This window comes from Lycium ferocissimum, chromosome 6 (genome assembly GCF_029784015.1).
Source record: "Lycium ferocissimum isolate CSIRO_LF1 chromosome 6, AGI_CSIRO_Lferr_CH_V1, whole genome shotgun sequence".
Taxonomy (NCBI): domain Eukaryota; kingdom Viridiplantae; phylum Streptophyta; class Magnoliopsida; order Solanales; family Solanaceae; genus Lycium; species Lycium ferocissimum.
The window spans coordinates 16857612-16875778 of NC_081347.1; the positions used below are offsets into that span (position 1 = coordinate 16857612).

An 18167-nucleotide genomic window follows, 5' to 3' on the forward strand; every position below is an offset into this window, starting at 1 on the left:
ATTTTTTGTTTGATCCCTTAACATTCAATTTCTTATCCAACAAAATAAAGTCACATAGCATAGTTAACAAATTAAAGGGAGATGAAAGATTGTACACCGAATTGAGAAGAAACGATATTAGATGCACAGTCAGAACTCCGATTAAAAGATGACCTCGACATGAATATGGAGCCCTGACTGAAAATCTACGAGTGCGAAAAGAATTATTCAAAAAGGTAGCAACAACACCCGTCTAACTATATATTGTCAAAAAGTGATTTCTCATTTCCTGTCCAAGAAGGCAAGAAACATACCACACCAGCTTTCATCTAGATCTGGAATGTGTTTACCCTTAAAATGGATAACAATTAAATTTGTACGCGGTGCAAAGGATATGCGGTTTGATTTAATACGAATGACTATAAAACAATAAATAGTAAAATAGTAATGCAAGTGCGAGTAAAAAAACAATCAAATCACGGTAAAGCAACGATTAGTCCAAGGAAGTGACCGATCGGTTGGCTCGGGCCCTAGGAACCGGGCTCGTGTTACAGTGGTTAAGTAATGAATAATGATAGAGCACTTAGAGAGATGGATAATCGCTTAGAATCAAATTGTATTGTTTTGTGTGTTTGTGCGTATAAAAGACTGGCCAAGAAAAAAGGAGGTCCTCCTCTTTATATAGTAGAGGACTCCTAACCCTAGTACAAGTCTAAATAAGGTATAAAATCTTCAGTTACTGATAAGCGAAATAGGCGCCGCCATATCCGACTAATGGCGGATACTTCGGACCCTCATTTATCATTGTTAACCGCCTTCTCGTCTTGTCTCGATGTTCAGTTCCAGCCCGACTCAATGACACGGGATCAGAATAGCCCGATCTTGCTACGCTCCAATGTTGACCTTGACACCAACTGGGATTCGTCCTATCCAGCAACAACCATCATGATCTTACATTTTTTGTCGGGAAACGGAGGGTATCCTTGCCCTCGGTTTTGCCCGTATACAGATAGTCCCCTAGTACTGGAGGCCAAAATATGAGGGCACGAGTACTATTGATCCGATTCGGTTCCTTCCTCTGTAAGCTTCAGTCAAGTTGATAAGTTCAAGCGTCGCATCTGTCATATCGTTTTGACACCGGACACGCGTCAAGTCCTGATAGGCTACGTTGATGGTTATAGAATGTGAACCGTCTCGGTTCCACTGTATAAAAGTGTGAAATTTTCACTTTCACCTTTTTACTATTGTTTTCAAGCTCTTCCAATTAACCATCGTTGTTCAATCCATTCCTAAAACCTTCAAATCTTCATACCTTCATACATTCATTCCTTTTGCCCAGATTTTCTTCGCATCTTCATTTAGTCTTCCCCATATCTTCATATCTTCATCTTCCAATCTCCAATCCTTGTAATTTTCTAGAAAAATGGCGAAAACTTCAAAAACTAAACCCCAAAACGTAGCTCCGACCTCCGGTACCGAGGGAACTTCCTCGGCCCACCTACGTCGGATTTTATTCCCAGCACCTACTCATTGGACAACGAATTTAAAGTTGAAAAAACACTTGACACAGGGAGATCGGGGTGAAGAAGCGTGGAAATATCTTTGCACCATTAGTCCGGATAAACTCGAAAGGGTCCGGGAAGATTACGGGTAGAAAGGGAAAGACATTGTAATTCCCATCCCAGAGGAGGATATCACGACGTATATGAAAGGGTATCTAAGTGTTTACACTTACCCTTTCACGTTTGTCCCCCTCGATTCGGTGGTCGTAGAATTTTACAAGACCTATGACCTCTGCCTTGGTCAGATTCACCCTTCCTTTTGGAGACTTCTCCGTTACTTTACGGTCGAGGCAAAGCAACCCTTCACCGTCAACCATCTCGTTTGATTATACAGGCCCGAGTATTTCGGGGTGGATTAATCAAGCTCACCCGGCGAACTAAGAAGGCCCCTTTTTCGTGCATCGACGAGGATAGGGATCGAGGGTGGCAACGCAGGTTCGTCCGTGTGGGGATTCTGATCAGCTTTCATTTCCCGAGAAGTGGAACCCAAAGCATAAGTGCATCTTCCTCCAAGTAAATGAAAACCTTTCCGGTACCGTACTTTTAAGACCGTAAATTTTGCTTTTATTTGCAGCCACTCCTCAAGTTCTTAATGCGGTTCCAAAATGGAACCTTTGGATCGAGAGCTTATGTAGCCAGCTTACTTATGCCGAGCGCAAGTGGCGGCTAGTTTAAAAAAGATGGGAGGCTCTTCATCACGGTGAGTACATTAGGCTAATATCTCCCTCATTTCCTTGCTCAATGTATCGTTACTAACTGGACATCTTTTTTCTTTTGCTTTGCAGGCACCCAAGACAACCATACTTTGGAGAAAAGCCGATGCTGATGCATCGGGCTCATTTTCCAAGGGTGAAGCTACTGCAGAGGCAAAAAAACTCGTAAAGAGAAAAAGACGGTCTCCCGATCCTTCTAATGATCCTGTTGAGGGAAAAAATAAAAGGAGGATGGTGGTCAAGGTAAAAAGGAGTGTCTTTCAAAAAACATTCAAGAGCAGGCTCAAAGAAGAGGATATTATGTTATCCTCTGTGGTCCAACCACTGAGAATCTCGAAGCGTATCGATCCGGGCCTCTAAGACTTAGAAAACACCAACCAAGAGCTAAAAAACTCGAAGGACACTGTTCCATCATCGGTAGTTATGGAAACTACTGACCAAGAAATGGGAGTCCCCGAGGAAACTGTTATCGTGCTCTCCCCGACTCGGGGCCTCAAAGAAGATTCTGCTGCTGCTGTTCCGAAGGATGCCTTCCACAACTCGGCCCAATCCCCGTATAAGGAAGATTTGGCCGGGGATGTATCTATATTGTCCGAGGCCATAACACATAAACCGGAGTCATCATCCCGCCAAATGCCTGCTTGTTCCGAGGATGTCGGTGCAGAAGAGAGACCGACAGATCCATCCCGATCTTTCGACCAAACCATCGGGTAGTGTCGTAGAGGACTACTCAGGTTTTAGGCAAAGAGAGACCGCTCCATTCGGGGTTACCTCTAGACGCCCATTAGAGAAACAATTCCCTGCCCCGAGCATAGATCCTAACCATATGAAGAAGGTTACATTTCTGGTGCCGATAGATGTGAACATGCTATCCGGTCCAGTCGGAGTGGCCAATTATTTGGGCATTTTGGCATCCGATGAGGACCTGTAGAAGATCAATGAGGTCAGGGAATCGTGCCTCTTTTATAAGGCCCAGCAGGCCATTAATCGAGTATGCCTCATCTTATTTTTATTTTTATGCAAACTTCTTGTTTCTCCCTGTTATCTCGATAATTGACTTCTTCTTGTACTTTAGCCTTTGTGATTCATTATGAAAGCTTCCTTCGATTGAGGGTGGAGGTAGACCGTCTCGAGATCAGGCTCCGGGAGCAGACCCAACAGACGGAGTTGTAGAAACGACTCTATGAACAACGAGAGGAGTATATCAGGGGTATGCCCGATTCCTCCACCCTTCAATCAGAATTGGAGAAGGCTCGAGAAGATCGTGACCTTTTGGCTGAGAAGGTAAGGATTTTTGAAGCTTACAACAATCAGTTAATAGCTGAAGCTAATGCCACTACTTCTCAGGCCCAGGAGAGAGTAACCCTGATCGACCAGCTCCGGTCCGAGCTTGACGGACTCAAGGATGAACTTGAAGCCTTCAAAAGTAAGACGGACGACCTTGCCTCAGAGAGAGATATCCTTAAGGAGGGCTTAGAATCAACCAAAGAGATAGGCTTCGGGTAGCGGAGGACAAGGCCGATATATGGTCTAGGCTTATTGGAGAACTCCGATCGCAACTTGCTTTGGCCGAGATAGAGCATGACACTCTTGGCCGTGAAAATATCGAGCTGAAGTGCAAACTCGACCAGGACTCTGAGAAACTCTTCGATGTTGATGAGATGTTGGCTCAGTACAAGGCCGATATTGAATCGACAGAGGCTCGAACCGGAGGAAGATACTAGAAAAAGTCCAAGCCGGGGGAGCAGATGTATCAGCCTTGGTCGAGGAGGCCAAGAGCCAAGCCGGGGGAGCAGATGTATCAGCCTTAGTCGAGGAGGCCAAAAGGCTCCAGAAAGAGGCAAAGGCTAAGTATCAGCCCAATCCCGAGGAGTTGGGCAGTGATGCTGACTCGGTCGGAGGTTCCGGTGGCTCAGAGTAAGGACAGGCTTAAAAAGACTTAGCTATTTTTTTGTCTATATGTAATTTTTGGGCCTTTTTATGCTCGAGGTTATTTTCTGAGCCTTTGTAAATATTTTGGATATATATATACAAAAGTTTTTGTTCGGCTTTATTCGATATCTTTATCCGTTCTGCTTAGGATTTAGAATAATCAGGTATTCGGTTTTGATTCAGACTGATGTGTAATGTTGCCTCGGCAAAAAGTTTTAGACATAACTCTGAGACCGGTGGTCTCTTAGCTCTGACCGGTGGTAGTTTGTTGAATATGTACGAGCTTTTATTTTCATGTTTTCATACTCGGACGTCTCCGAGTTGCACTATGTGTTTAGATCGGAGTTTCTAAGGCCTCGGATCTTGGTCGGCCATATTCTTTGATGTCATACACCGCATCTTTTACTAATTTTGGCTAATAATTTTGACCTTAGTATTTAATAATTTAGACCGTAGTCTTTAATATTTTAGAACGCAGTCTCAAATAATTTAGACCGTAGTCTTTAATACTTCAAGTCGTAGTCTTTAAGATTTTAGACCATAGTCTTTAATAATTTGGGCTTTATTCAGTTTTTATACATCGGACTCTCGGGGGTCCGATAAAATGTAATTCTAATGCAAAAGTAATAGTAACAGCTAAAATGATACTTTGAGAAATTTCCTTTAGTGATTGAACTGGAGACAAGACTACAACAGTTGCTGTGGAAGGAACGAACTAATCGGGCATGATTCAATTGATCATTTGGCCCTTACAAAAGAATCCTATCACTCAAGCCTTGGCTTTGAATAGGTATCGATTTGCCCAGGGTATGATAGTCCCCTAGTACTGGAGTCCGAAGTGTGAGGGCTCGAGTACTATTGATCCGACATGGGCAGTCCCCAGTCCTCGGTTCTTGACCGGTCTTCTTAGTTTTAGTAGCACGCTGTATGGCGCTGCCTCATTAAAAACCTTGCCGGAAACACGCTTCGGGACGAAATCGATCGAAAAGAAAAAGAGTGCAACACGTGCTTTCAGACCTAAATCTATGACTTCTCGACTTCCATTGTGCTGCTTCCAATGTCCACTTCGACGTATGCCTGCATTGTGAGACTTAAAAGAATGGAAAGGTAAAGACTGTTCATACCTTAGCAATAGTATCATTTTAGGTGCGCCATATTCCAGTTGTTTGGGAGTTTTTTTTTCCATTTTCAGACTCGAGCTGATAGGAGCCTTTCCTTGTTATGCCGGTGACTCTATACAACCCTTCCCAATTTGGGCCCAATTTCCCTTTATTGGGGTTCTTTATGTGGAGTGTGACTTTTCGCAGGACCAAGTCCCCGATCTGAAAATGCCTAAGATTGGCGCTCCGGTTATAGTATCTTTGCATCCTTTGCTTTTGAGCTGCTAATCGGACATAGGCTGCTTCTCTTTTTTCATCTACTAGATTTAGACCAGTGGCCATTGCTTCGTGGTTCGATGCCTCTGTAGCGTGCTGAAATCTTAAGCTTGGTTCACCGACCTCGACGGGTATTAGTGCCTCGGCTCCATACACTAGGGAGAACAGGGTTTACTCGGTACTAGATCTTACCGTTGTACGATACGCTCATAAGACCTCGGGTAAAATATCCAGTGTAAAGTCGGCCACGAAGTTCGCTAACATTTGGGATTTGATAGTAGTTTGGGGTTTATATTCAATATCGTACCCTCTAATTTTGACAGCCCATTTTGCTAACTGGCCTGAGAGTTCAGGCTTATGCATAATATTTCTTAAGGGGTACGATGTTACAACACATATGGGATGACACTGAAAGTAAGGTTTTAATTTCGTAGATGCACTCAATAAAGCAAGTGCTAATTTTTCCAAGTGTGGGTACCTGGTTTCAGCGTCATGTAAAGTCCTATTCACATAATAAACTGGGTACTGCGTACCTTCTTTTTCTTGAACCAGGACGCCACTTACCGCTATCTCGGACACCGCCAAGTAGAGGTAGAACTGCTCGTTTGCCTTTGGTGTATGTAGCAAAGGTGGGATCGATAAATATCTTTTGAGTTCTACTAAAGCCTTCCAACACTCGGGGGTCTAGGCGGAGTCGGTCTTTTTCTTCAGCAATGAGAAAAACCGATGACATTTATCCGAGGACCTGGAGATGAAGCGGCTTAGTGCAGCTATACGCTCGGTCAATCTTTGTAACCCTTTGATATCATTTATAACGGTGATATCTTTTATTGCTTTTATCTTGTCCGGGTTGATCTTGATCCCTCCATTCGATACCATGAATCCGAGAAACTTACCCAAACCGAAACTGAAGGCATATTTTTCTGGGTTCAGCTTTTTGTTGTATTTCCTTAATATGTCGAAAGTTTCCTGCAAATACTTTAAATAGTCCTCTGCTCACAGAGAGATCGTGGTGAAGAAGCGTGGAAATATCTTTGCACCATTAGCCCTAACAAACTCGAAAGGGTCAGGGAAGACTGCGGCTGGAAAGGGAAAGGCATTGTCATTCCCGGCCCCGAGAAGGATATCACGACGTATGTGAAAGGGTATCTAAGTGTTTACACTTAGCCTTTCACGTTTGGTCCCCTCGATTCGGTGGTCGTAGAATTTTGCAAGAGGTACGACCTCTGCCTTAGTCAGATTCACCCTTCCTTTTGGAGACTTCCCCATTACTTTACGGCCGAGGCGAAACAGGCCTTCACCATTAACCATCTCGTCTGATTGTACAGTTCCCGAGTATTTCGGGGTGGATTAATCAAGCTCACCTAGCGAGCTAAGAAGGTCCCTTTGTCATGCATCGACGAGGATAGGGATCGAGGGTAGCAAAGCACGTTCGTCCGTGTGAGGTCCGAGGACCTCATCCCCTCTGATCAGCTTCCATTTCCTGAGAAGTGGAACCCAATGCATAAGTGCATCTTCCTTCAAGTAAATGAAAACCTTTCCGGTACCGTGCTTTTAAGACCGTAAATTTTGCCTTTATTTGCAACCATTCCTCAAGTTCTTACTACGGTTCCAAAATGGAACCTTTGGATCGAGAGCTTATGTAGCCAGCTTACTTATGCCGAGCGCAAGTGGCGGCTAGTTTAAAAAAAATAGATAGGAGGATCTTCATCACGGTGAGTACATTAAGCCAATAGCTCCCTCATTTTCTTTCTTAATGTATCGTTACTAACCGGGCATCTTTTTTCTTTTTCTTTGCAGGCCTACCCAAGACCACCATACTTCGGAGAAAAGCCGATGCTGATGCATTGAGCTCATCTTCCGAGGGCGAAGCTACTGCAGAGGAAGAAAAAATCGTAAAGAGAAAAAGACGGTCTCCCGATCCTTCCGATGATCCTATTGAGGGAAAAAAGAAAAGGAGGATGGTGGTCAAGGTCAAAAGGTGCTTCTTTAAAAAAACCACCGAAAGCAGGCTCAAAGGCCAGGATATTATGTTATCCTCTCTGGCCCAACCACTGAGAATCTTGGAGGGTATCGATCCGGGCCTCCAAGAATTGGAAAACACCAACCAAGAGCTGAAAAGCTCGAAGGACACTATTCCATCGTCGGTAGTTATGGAAACTACTGACCAAGAAACGGGAGTCCCCGAGGACACTGTTATCGTTCTTTCCCCGACTCGGGGCCTCAAAGAAGATTCTGCTGCTGCTGTTCCGAAGGATATCTTTCATACCCCGGCCCAATCCCCGTATACGGAAGATTTACTGCACTCGGCCGGGGATGTATCTATATTGGCCGAAATGCCTGCCCGTTCTGAGGATGTCGGTGCCGAAGAGAGACCGATGGATCCATCCCGATCTTTCGACCTAACCATCCACCACCTGTTCGGGGGTAGGGAAGCCGGTGCTGTAAAGGACTACTTTGGGTTTCGGCACCTGACAGTCCCTAGGAAGGCCGCTCTATTCGGGGTCACCTCTGACCCCCGTTGATCATTTTACTTGCTTTCTAGTTAGTTTTATCTTTGTTAGTTTTTATTTTTGATTTAAAAACTAACAAAGATAAAACTAACTAGAAAGCAAGTAAAATGATCAATGGCCACAAGCATGGATACAAGGAACTCTCGTAACGATTTAATATATTTTATGATTTTACAACTAAGAGCAGGTTTATGTTGATAGATAATGATTTCTAAAATCTCATTGAAAGTCTTCCAACCAAATCAATGAATTTCACTCTAAGCTTTTCCAAGCCTTAGAGTGTGATATTAGGCACAATCAATTTAACCTCAAGTAACTATCCTATTCCTAGCTCAAGTTATTAGATGGGTTTAATGACTCAAATTCTTGTTAATTAATCTTTCACAACTAGATTTCCACTTCCGAGCTCAATCAAAGTAAATGGGCGAGTCCTAGGGTTAGCTAATCCCTTAAGAAACATTAATGAACAAGATTAATTAAAGCAACAAAAACCCGCTTCATTAGAAATAAAAATCATTCAATACATAAGTAAAACAAGAGTTTGATCCAAAACTTTAACAATGTATATTTTTAAATTGTTTCAAGTAATGGAATAAAATACAACACACTTAAATATGCAATACAAAGCAAGGAATTGAAGAAAGGGTTAAGAAATTTATCATTAAAGAGCTCCAATCTTCTCCTCCAAAAGTGTGGTGAAAACACCCTAGCTCCAAAGCTTGTAAAATGGCCAAAGATGACAATATTTTCTCCCATGTCTTGTTTTTATAGTTCAACAACTTTCCCCCAATAAAAAGTGACGAAAATGGCCTTCACATTTCAGATTTTCAAATTTGCATTTCCAGCCACTTTTTGCGCTTTTAGCCAATTTTCTCATTTTCATCAATTTGATCTCTTTTTGACTTGTTTTTCACTTGATTTCTTTCCGATCACTTCTCAAGCATGTAAAACCTATAAAATGGAAGTAAACGATATTAATTGCACTATTTTCTCAATCAAACAAATCAAAAGTCTAAGATTAAACAATAAATAAGTTGGAAAATACCAACTTATCAATGGCCTACTGGGCCTCGTTAAAGAGGCACGATTCACTGACCTCGTTCATCTTCTGTAGGTCCTCATCGGACGCCAAAACGGGTAAATAACTGGCCGCTCCGACTAGACCGGACAACATGTTAACATCTGCCGGCACCAGAAACGTAACATTCTTCATATGGTTAGGATCTACGCTCGGGGCAGGGAATTGCTTGTCTAACGGGGGTCCGAGTGGACCCCTAACAGAGCGGCTTCTTCCTAGGGATCGTTAGGTGCCGAAACCCGTAGTAGTCCTCTACGGCTTCCCGGCCTTCCCCACCGTCGAACGTGTGGTCGATGGACAGGTCGAAGGTCGAAAGATGGATCCGTCGGTCTCTCTTCGGCCCGACATCTCGGAAAGGCGGTGCGTTTAAGCGGGACGACAACTCCGATTTGTGTGTTGTGGCCTCGACCAATATAGTTACATCCCCGGCCGGATATAGTAAATCTTCCTTATACCGGGGATCGGGGGATGCCAGGCATCCTTGAACAACGAAGCAGTTAGGAATCTTTTCTTTGAGGCCCCGAGTCGGGGAAAGCACAATAATAGTCTCTTCGGGGACTCCCGTTTCTTGGTCAGCAGTTTCTATAACTACCGACGATGGAACAGTGTCCTTTGAGCTTTTCAGCTCTTGGTTGGTGTTTTCCAAGTCTTGGAGGCCCGGATCGATACCCTCTAAGATTCTCAGTGGTTGGACCACAGAGGATAACATAATATCCTCGTCTTTGAGCCTGCTCTCGGTGGTTTTTTGAAAGCCGCTCCTTTTGACCTTGACCACCATCCTCTTTTTCTTTTTGCCCTCAGCAGGATCATCAGAAGGATCGAGAGACCGTCTTTATCTCTTTACTAGTTTTTCCTTCTCTGCAGTAGCTTCACCCTCAGAAGATGAGGCCGATGCATCAGCATCAGCTTTTCTCCGAAGTACGGTGGTCTTGGGTAGGCCTTCAAATCTCTTGATTTAACGTCACGGCACGATGCAGGATCTCTTAAGCTTCTTCCAGTTCCACCGAGGTCCTATCGCCATCAATGACCTCTCCAAAGTAGTGCTTCACTTGTTGCCCATTCACCAAAAATAACTTGTCAGAATCCAGCGATTTCAGCTCAACCGCTCCATGTGTTGTCACACGCACTATCTCAAATGGCCCAGACCACTCACTCTTCAACTTCCCACCAAAGATCTTCAGATGGGAATTATACAGCAACGTTAACTGCCCAGGATCAAACTCACCAGGTTGGATTCTCTTATCGTGTATTCTCTTAGTTCACTCCTTGTACATTTTCGCGTTCTCATAAGCATGATAGCGAAACTCATCCAACTCGTACAGCTGCAACAACTATTTTTCACCAGCTTGTATCATGTCTAAGTTCAGCTTCTTCTTTATTGCCCAATAAGATCTATGCTTAAGTTCAACCGGTAGATGGCACGCCTTACTAAAAACCAGTTTGTATGGAGATGTGCTAATGGGAGTCTTGTAGGTTGTTCTATATGCCCACAGAGCATCATCAAGCTTCAGCGACCAATATTTCCTACTCACGCTCATCGTCTTCTCCAGGATCCTCTTGATTTCTCGATTGGACACCTCTACTTGCCACTTGTCTGAGGATGGTGTTACTCTCTACCTTGTGTTTTACCCCATATTTAAACAATAATTTGTCAAAGAGCCGGTTACAAAAATATATACCTTGATCGCTGATAATAGCCCTCGGGGTCCCAAACCTCGTGAGAATATTCTTCTTCAGAAATTTCGCTACCACACTAGCATCATTGGTGGGAAGTGCAATGCCTTCCATCCACTTCGACACGTAATCGATTGCCACAAGAATGTACTCGTTCCCTTTGGATGGTGTGAAGGGCCCCATGAAATCTATAACCCAACAATTAAATACTTCAATCTCCAATATGCCATACAATGACATATCATGCCGCTTTCAAATGTTTCCAGTTCATTGACGATGCTTATCACATGCCCTCACGAATTCATAAGCATCTTTGAACAACGTCGGCCAATAAAACCCTGATTGAATCACTTTGCAGTTGTTCTGTCGCCTGCATGATTTCCACCATAAGGTGATGAGTGACAGCTCTCAAGAATTGCAGGGACTTCCACCTTTGGAATACATCTCCTAATCAGCTGATCTATGCTAATCCTGTAGAGGTACGGCTCATCCCAAATGTAGAATCTGCTATCATAAGGAACTTGTTTCTTCTTCTCATGATTATCATCGGGAGGGTACACCTCACTCACTAGAAAGTTCACCATATCTATAAACCAAGGGAGCTCGGCTGATAGAAGAGCAAAAAGTTGCTCATCTGGGAAAGTCTCCTTAATCACCACATTTTCACCAACATGCTCTCGATCTTCAAGCCTCGATAAGTGATCTGCTACTTGGTTCTCTATGCCCTTTCGATCAAGAATCTCAATATCGAACTCTTGTAGCAACAACACCCAACGAATAAGTTTGGGCTTTGCATCCTTCTTAGAAAATAGATACCAAACATCAGTGCGATCAGTATAGACAATTACCTTTGTCCCCACCAGATAAGATTGGAATGTATCAAAAGCGTAAACAACCGCCAATAACTCCTTCTCTGTGACTGTATAGTTCATCTGGGCTGCATTAAGTGTCTTGCCGGCTTAATAAATAGGATGAAAAATATTTTCCCTTTTCTGACCAAGAACAGCCTCCACAGAAAAATCTTTTGCATCGCACATCAACACGAATGGCAGGATCTAATTAGGTGCAATGATAATGAATGCAGTTACCAACCGCACCTTCAGCTCATCAAAAGCCTTCAGACAGGTTTCATTGAATAACTTCACATCTTTCTCTAATAGCTTGCACATCGGATTCGCAACCTTGGAAAAGTCCTTGATGAACCGCCGATAAAAGCCTGCATGCCCAAGAAAACTGCGCACTCCCCGAACAGAAACGGGTGGTGGCAATTTTTCAATCGCCTCGATCTTAGCCTTGTCAACCTCAATGCCCTGGCTTGATACTTTGTGCCCAAGAACAATGCCTTCTCGAACCATGAAATGACATTTTTCCTAGTTAAGCACCAAATTAGTTTCTTCACATCGAGCCAACACAACATCAAGATGGCACAAACAATCATCAAAAGAATCCTTGAAGACCGAGAAATCATCCATGAATACCTCCATATAGTTTTCCACCATATTGGTGAAAATAGCCATCATGCATCTCTGGAATGTAACCGAAGCATTACATGAACCAAGCATCCTCCAGAATGCAAAAGTGACAAATGGACATGTGAAAGTGGTCTTTTCTTGATCTTCTGGTGCAATCATAATCTGGTTGTAACCTGAATAACCATCCAAAAAGCAATAAAAATTGTGCCCATCCAATCGATCCAACATCTAGTCCATGAAAGGCAAAGGAAAGTGATCCTTTCTGGTGGCGGTGTTCAACTTTCGATAATCAATGCAAATTCTCCAACCAGTAACCGTTCTCTGAGGTGCCAGCTCATCTTTTCGTTCTTCACCATAGTCATGTCCTCTTTCTTCAGGACACATTGGCGGGGCTCACCAATTTACTGTCTGAGATGTGGTAAATAATGCAGCTATCAAGCCACTTGATCACCTCTTTCTTCACCACCTCCTTCATGATCGGGTTCAGCCTTCTCTGACTTTCAACACTGGCCTTGCTATCCTCCTTCAATAATATTTTATGCATGCAAAATGAACTGTTGATGCCTCAGATGACAGCTATAGTCCACCCAAGGGCTTGGATTCTGTATGCTAATACTTATAATATAGGTTCAACCTGCACATCAGACAAATAAGCAGAGAGGATTATGGGCAATATGTCACCACTGCCCAAGAAAGCATAGAGAAGATGAGATTGTAATGGCTTCAGCTTCCTCAATAGATGGTTTCGGCTTTTTCCATGATTTTGGTCTGTCTAACTCCTCAAACGAGGTGTTGGCTCGTAACTATGCACAAGAAGTGTCAAGAATGTGAAGACTCTCCTCGATGTTCTCATCTTCTAACAAGTCCTTACCATATAGCAATGCTATCTCGAAAGGATTTCGAGAAGCTAGAAAGTGATCTAACTCTGCATTCGTGAGCTCGGGCTCCACAATTGTAATCATCTTCAATTCTTCATAATGGGGCGGAAGCTTAGTAGCCTTGAAAACATCAAAAGTAGCTTCTTGCCCATCAACTGTCATAGACATCTTCCCATCTCTGACTCGAATAACCGCATCAACAGTCACTAAGAATCCCCTTCCCATGATGAGAGGGACATTCTTATCTGCCTCGTAATCAAGGATAATAAAATCAACCGGCAGAATAAAAGGACCCACCTTCACGAGAACATCTTTATGTAAGAGATATATCAGCTAACTGCAAAGTGACTGTTGTTGGCCTTGGCTCACCCAACCCCAACGTTTGAAACACATAGGTGGGCATCAGATTAATACTAGCACCCAAATCACACAATGCCAGCCCAACCTCGATATTACCAATAGTGATAGAAATAGTGAAACTGCCCGGATCTTTCAACTTTGGTGGAATCTTGCTCCTCACTCTAGAACTGCACTCCTCAGTAAGTGTCACAGTCTCGAATTCTGTCCAACGCCTCTTATTTGCAACAACATCCTTGATGTACTTAGCATATTTTGGAACTTCTTGTAAGAGCTCTACTAAAGGAATGTTGATATGTACCTGCTTCAATATGTCAAGAAATTTCTTACAGGCTGCATCTATTTTCTGTTTCTGAAAGCGCTTGGGAATGGTGGAGGTGGTCTAGTCACCACACGTTCAGGCTGTTGCATGACTTTCTCGGGACTCTTTTCAGCTTCAGTTCTTTGAGCAGGAATGAGTTCAGCATCTACCTTATTTTTGTTCTTTGATGGTACTTTTTCAAGTTCTCTGCCATTCCTCAAGGTGACTGCTTTGCATTGTTTCGGATTCTTTTCAGTATCACTCGGAAGAGCACCCTGTGGTCTGACATTCTGAGCAATCGCCATCTGCCCGACTTGACGTTCGAGCTCATGAATAGATTTCTACAACTCGCTCTGCACTTTCTGATTTTGTTGCTGAACTGCTTGTTGTTGAGCTAGAAATTGCTTCAACATTTCTTCCACCAAACTCCCAGCTATTTGAGCTTGGGGCTTCTCATAATTGTTCTGTTTATAGAAGTCCTACTTTTCGTATTGCTGATTATAATTGTTTCCGAAATAATTTCCCTGATTTTCACCACCACGATTGTGTTGCCCCACATAATAGACTGATTCTGGATTCAGAGGACAATTAATATAAGCATGAGGCTCACCACAACTCTCGCATGCTGCTTGCTGAATATGTTGAACTGGTTGGATCTATTGACATTGAGGAAGCGCCCTCGTAAGAAGATTACAAAGTGTCCCAATATCGCCCCGAATAGCTGCAACATCATCTACTTGAAAAACCCCAATGGCTTTCTTTGGCATCTCTGCTCAACTCGGTTCTTGATACTCGCAAGCACCTTCAGACATTAACTCAAGGAGAGCTTCCATCTCTTCACATGTTTTGTTCAAGATCTGTCCCTGAGCAGAGGCATTCAACAAAGCCCTCGATTCATGCCTTGGCCCCTCTACAAAATAATTGCCAATAATCTCCTTCGACTGCTTGTGATGTGGACAATCTCGCAAGTAACCCTTAAACCTCTCCCATGCCTGTGGTAGAGATTCAGAGTATTTTTGATTAAAGGTGGCAATTTTCCTCTTAGCTCTTTCATTTTCTTGGGTGACAAGAATTTATTGATGAACTTGCCCGATTATCTCCCACGATGTAATAGACCCAACAGGAAGATTTTTCAACCAATCCCTTGCTTCACCAATTAATGAAAACGGAAACAATGAGCTTCACATGATCGTCGGAGACATCTCTATATTGAAAATTTTCGCTCAACTCCACGAATGTCATCAAGTGCCTATGTGGGGTCTTCATGAGGTTTAACCTAATACTGGCACGTATTCTGCACCAGCCGCATTGTTCCTTCTCTCAGCTCAAAATTTCCAGTGATATTAGGCTTGACGATAGCCTTAGCAGTGTTCGCCAGACTAGGTCTAGCATAACTAGACAAAAGAACTTGTTGTTCTTGTGCCATCTCAGCAACTCTTGCAGGAACTCGGAAAAATTCCCTGTTATCAACGCCAAGATTTTTGACAAACCCGAGATTACGCTCGTCATCCACTAGCTTTTTCTGCTTGTGTAATGTCCATTCAATTTACGAGTCAAAGTCAGCTAATGCTTTTCCTTGATTTCGAGTGTTTGGCATAAACAAGAGAATGCACCTGAGGAGCACAAGTGAACCAAAGAACCAGAGTAAAAACCTGAATAGAAATTCAAAAATTCAAACTAAGAAAAATAGTAATTTTTTCTAAGTCCCCGGCAACTGCACCAAAAACTTATTGCTTCCAAACGCACACGCAAGTATACGCGGTCGTACAAGTAATATACTATTCAACTAATTCAAATTTTGTTGCAACTATTCAAGAAGGTGACAATCAAAGTGTTTATTGTGACTAAGCTAAAACTGAAAGTAAACAATAGAGTATGAGTGTTTTTGTGACTAAAAAACTTGTGATGAAGACTGTAAGGTTTATTAGTTGAGAGAAAGTTCCAAGGTCATGACTTTCGACAATCCAGTTGATCTTTTGACAATTCTACTTATCTTATTTCCTGGGTTATTTTTTGACGGGTTAATTGTAATTTTATGATATTCTCACGAACTACTCACAAGCCGGTAGATGCTACTATAACGCCTATATCTCTATGGTCGCCAGAGGTAACAAGAACGCATTTATTTCTTCGTAACCAAGTAAGTAGGGTTAAAGGGTATATCTCTATCCTCAGTAGCGAAACGATTAAATCGAACAAACTCTATTTATTCTTATTACGTACGTGAATTCCCTCTTTCAAGTCCAACTCACGCACATATAGTGTTTAATTAGTGGTCAAGTAATTAAATAATTAAGCATAAGAATAAATAAAGCAACCCAAAATATGAAAATTTAATTGATAAAAATTATCGTCAAACCAACTATCATGTCTTTCACCACAACCCTAGAATTAAGAAGTTTAGCTACTCATGATTATAGATGAAGAACAAGAATTCATGAATAACCTGGGTTGAAAAGAAGAAAATAAAATAAACCTAGAAAAAAGAAAGTAGAACGGCGGCTTACAAGTCTTAGAAATATCCCAGCACCACGTTTACAACTCATAAAACGTATATTTATAGTGTAGGGAAAAAATAAAATAAGTAGACCAAATCCCAATCGAAACGGAAAAATATCACCAAAAGTGGCTTGGTGGGCGGCGCCCCAAGAGGATTTAACAGGGACTTCATGATTTCAGTAGTTTTCCATTCTTTGTCCAGGCGCGTCGAGCTGAGCGTCACCCCAGGCGATGCGCCACCTTCCTGGTGTGTTGTCGTCTCTTTTCTTTACCTCTTCTCGTGCACACTTGGTCCTTGATTCCCAAACTTGATCGAAATAGCTCGATTTTTTTCATGATTTGTCCTCATTGAACCAAAACACACAACACACACCAACATAAGCATGAATACAATGATTCCATCATAGAAAATGTGATTAAAGTACTGAGAACGAGAGGTAAAGTGATGCTAAATATTGATATTTGTACCAAACATCACCAATTATGAATTTTGAGATCCACTTTGCATCATTGTACCCTTATAGTACAACAAAAGTTCACTGTATAAAGTACCATGATTATCGTACATCTCAAATATTTTATATTTTATTTTCTTCTCAAAATTGAGTGACACAACATTAGCAAGACACTTCCACACTTCCAAATATTTCAGTATATATATATATATATATATATATATATATATATATATATTAAAGCTAGGCATAGATAAGATGACGTGGCACCTTTCTATGGCCAAGGATTGTATTTATCTTTTTTCTCCTTTTTTTGAGATTTTTCTCTATCTTTCCATCATTTTCTAATCAATAATTATTCATATTCTACCTTACGTTCAAAATGTTACTAGCTAATGGATGTAATTAGTCATCATTTTCTCTATCTTAGTCAAATGCACGATCAAAAGACTGTTACTCTTCATCCAAAACATTTTTCCCATCTTCTTATTTATTGTATTACATCACATAAACCCATAAATATGATTTTAAAAGTTACATTTAATCCCCTACAAATATAAACTAATAGCCTCTTTTCTCCTCAACATGAAACAATCTATTTTTAACAATGTATTTGATGGCTCAAAATTCTCAGGATTAAAGTTTCACAGGTTGTTCCATACCAAATCTTCTTACTTGGCTTCAGAGGTGGAGCTTGAATTTGAGGTTTGTGGGTTTCGAATTCAAACCCTTTAAGTTACTGGATTCTAAATTACTAATTTATAAATATTACATAAATTTCTTAAGGTAATATAAGTTTTTAACAAAAGTTTGTGTGTTCGGCCAAACCTGTCTTCGACACTGTGGTTCGGCGAGTGCTTGGCTTACGGGTTGTAATGTATTTACAATATAACTTTCCCAACCTCTTCCTCCATTAATTTTTACCTTCTCCGTTATCTTCCCTTTTAGGTACAAAATGGAGCAAATTATTTGGTAGTTTTTTTATATTTATCGATTTTGGTTGCTATTGGTGCTAATATTTTCCTTTTTATGCGTTGCAATATTTTTCGAGAAATTTGTTGTGCGTCTTTTCTATCCAGGCAAACACGCTCTTCTATTAGGTTTGTCTTTTCCCTTTTTATGCTCTGCATTTTTTTCTTAAACAATTTCTTCATCATCTGTCGTTTCTATATATCCAGGCAAATGTTTTTCAATCAGGCTTATTAGTTTTTAGTTGAGTTTAATTTGGCCTGAAATATTTCAAATGTATGATTTTATTTTATTGTCATGACATATTGCAGATGCACACTGATGGGTTCATGGAAATCCCAAACAGATAATATGTAACTATAAGCGGCGAAGAGATTTTAGTCGTGAAGTTGAGTCAACGTTATAAATA

General features: G+C 41.7%; 1 protein-coding gene across 1 annotated transcript; it reads right to left on the reverse strand.

The window, feature by feature from the left end:
• Positions 1-11882: 11882 nt before the first annotated feature.
• LOC132061172 (uncharacterized mitochondrial protein AtMg00860-like) lies at positions 11883-12683 on the reverse strand. Its single transcript, XM_059454030.1, has 3 exons — positions 12608-12683; positions 12306-12472; positions 11883-12197 (listed from the first exon to the last, which is right to left on the reverse strand). The coding sequence occupies exons 1-3, from the start codon at positions 12681-12683 to the stop codon at positions 11883-11885; spliced, it is 558 nt and encodes a 185-aa protein (XP_059310013.1).
• Positions 12684-18167: the final 5484 nt, after the last annotated feature.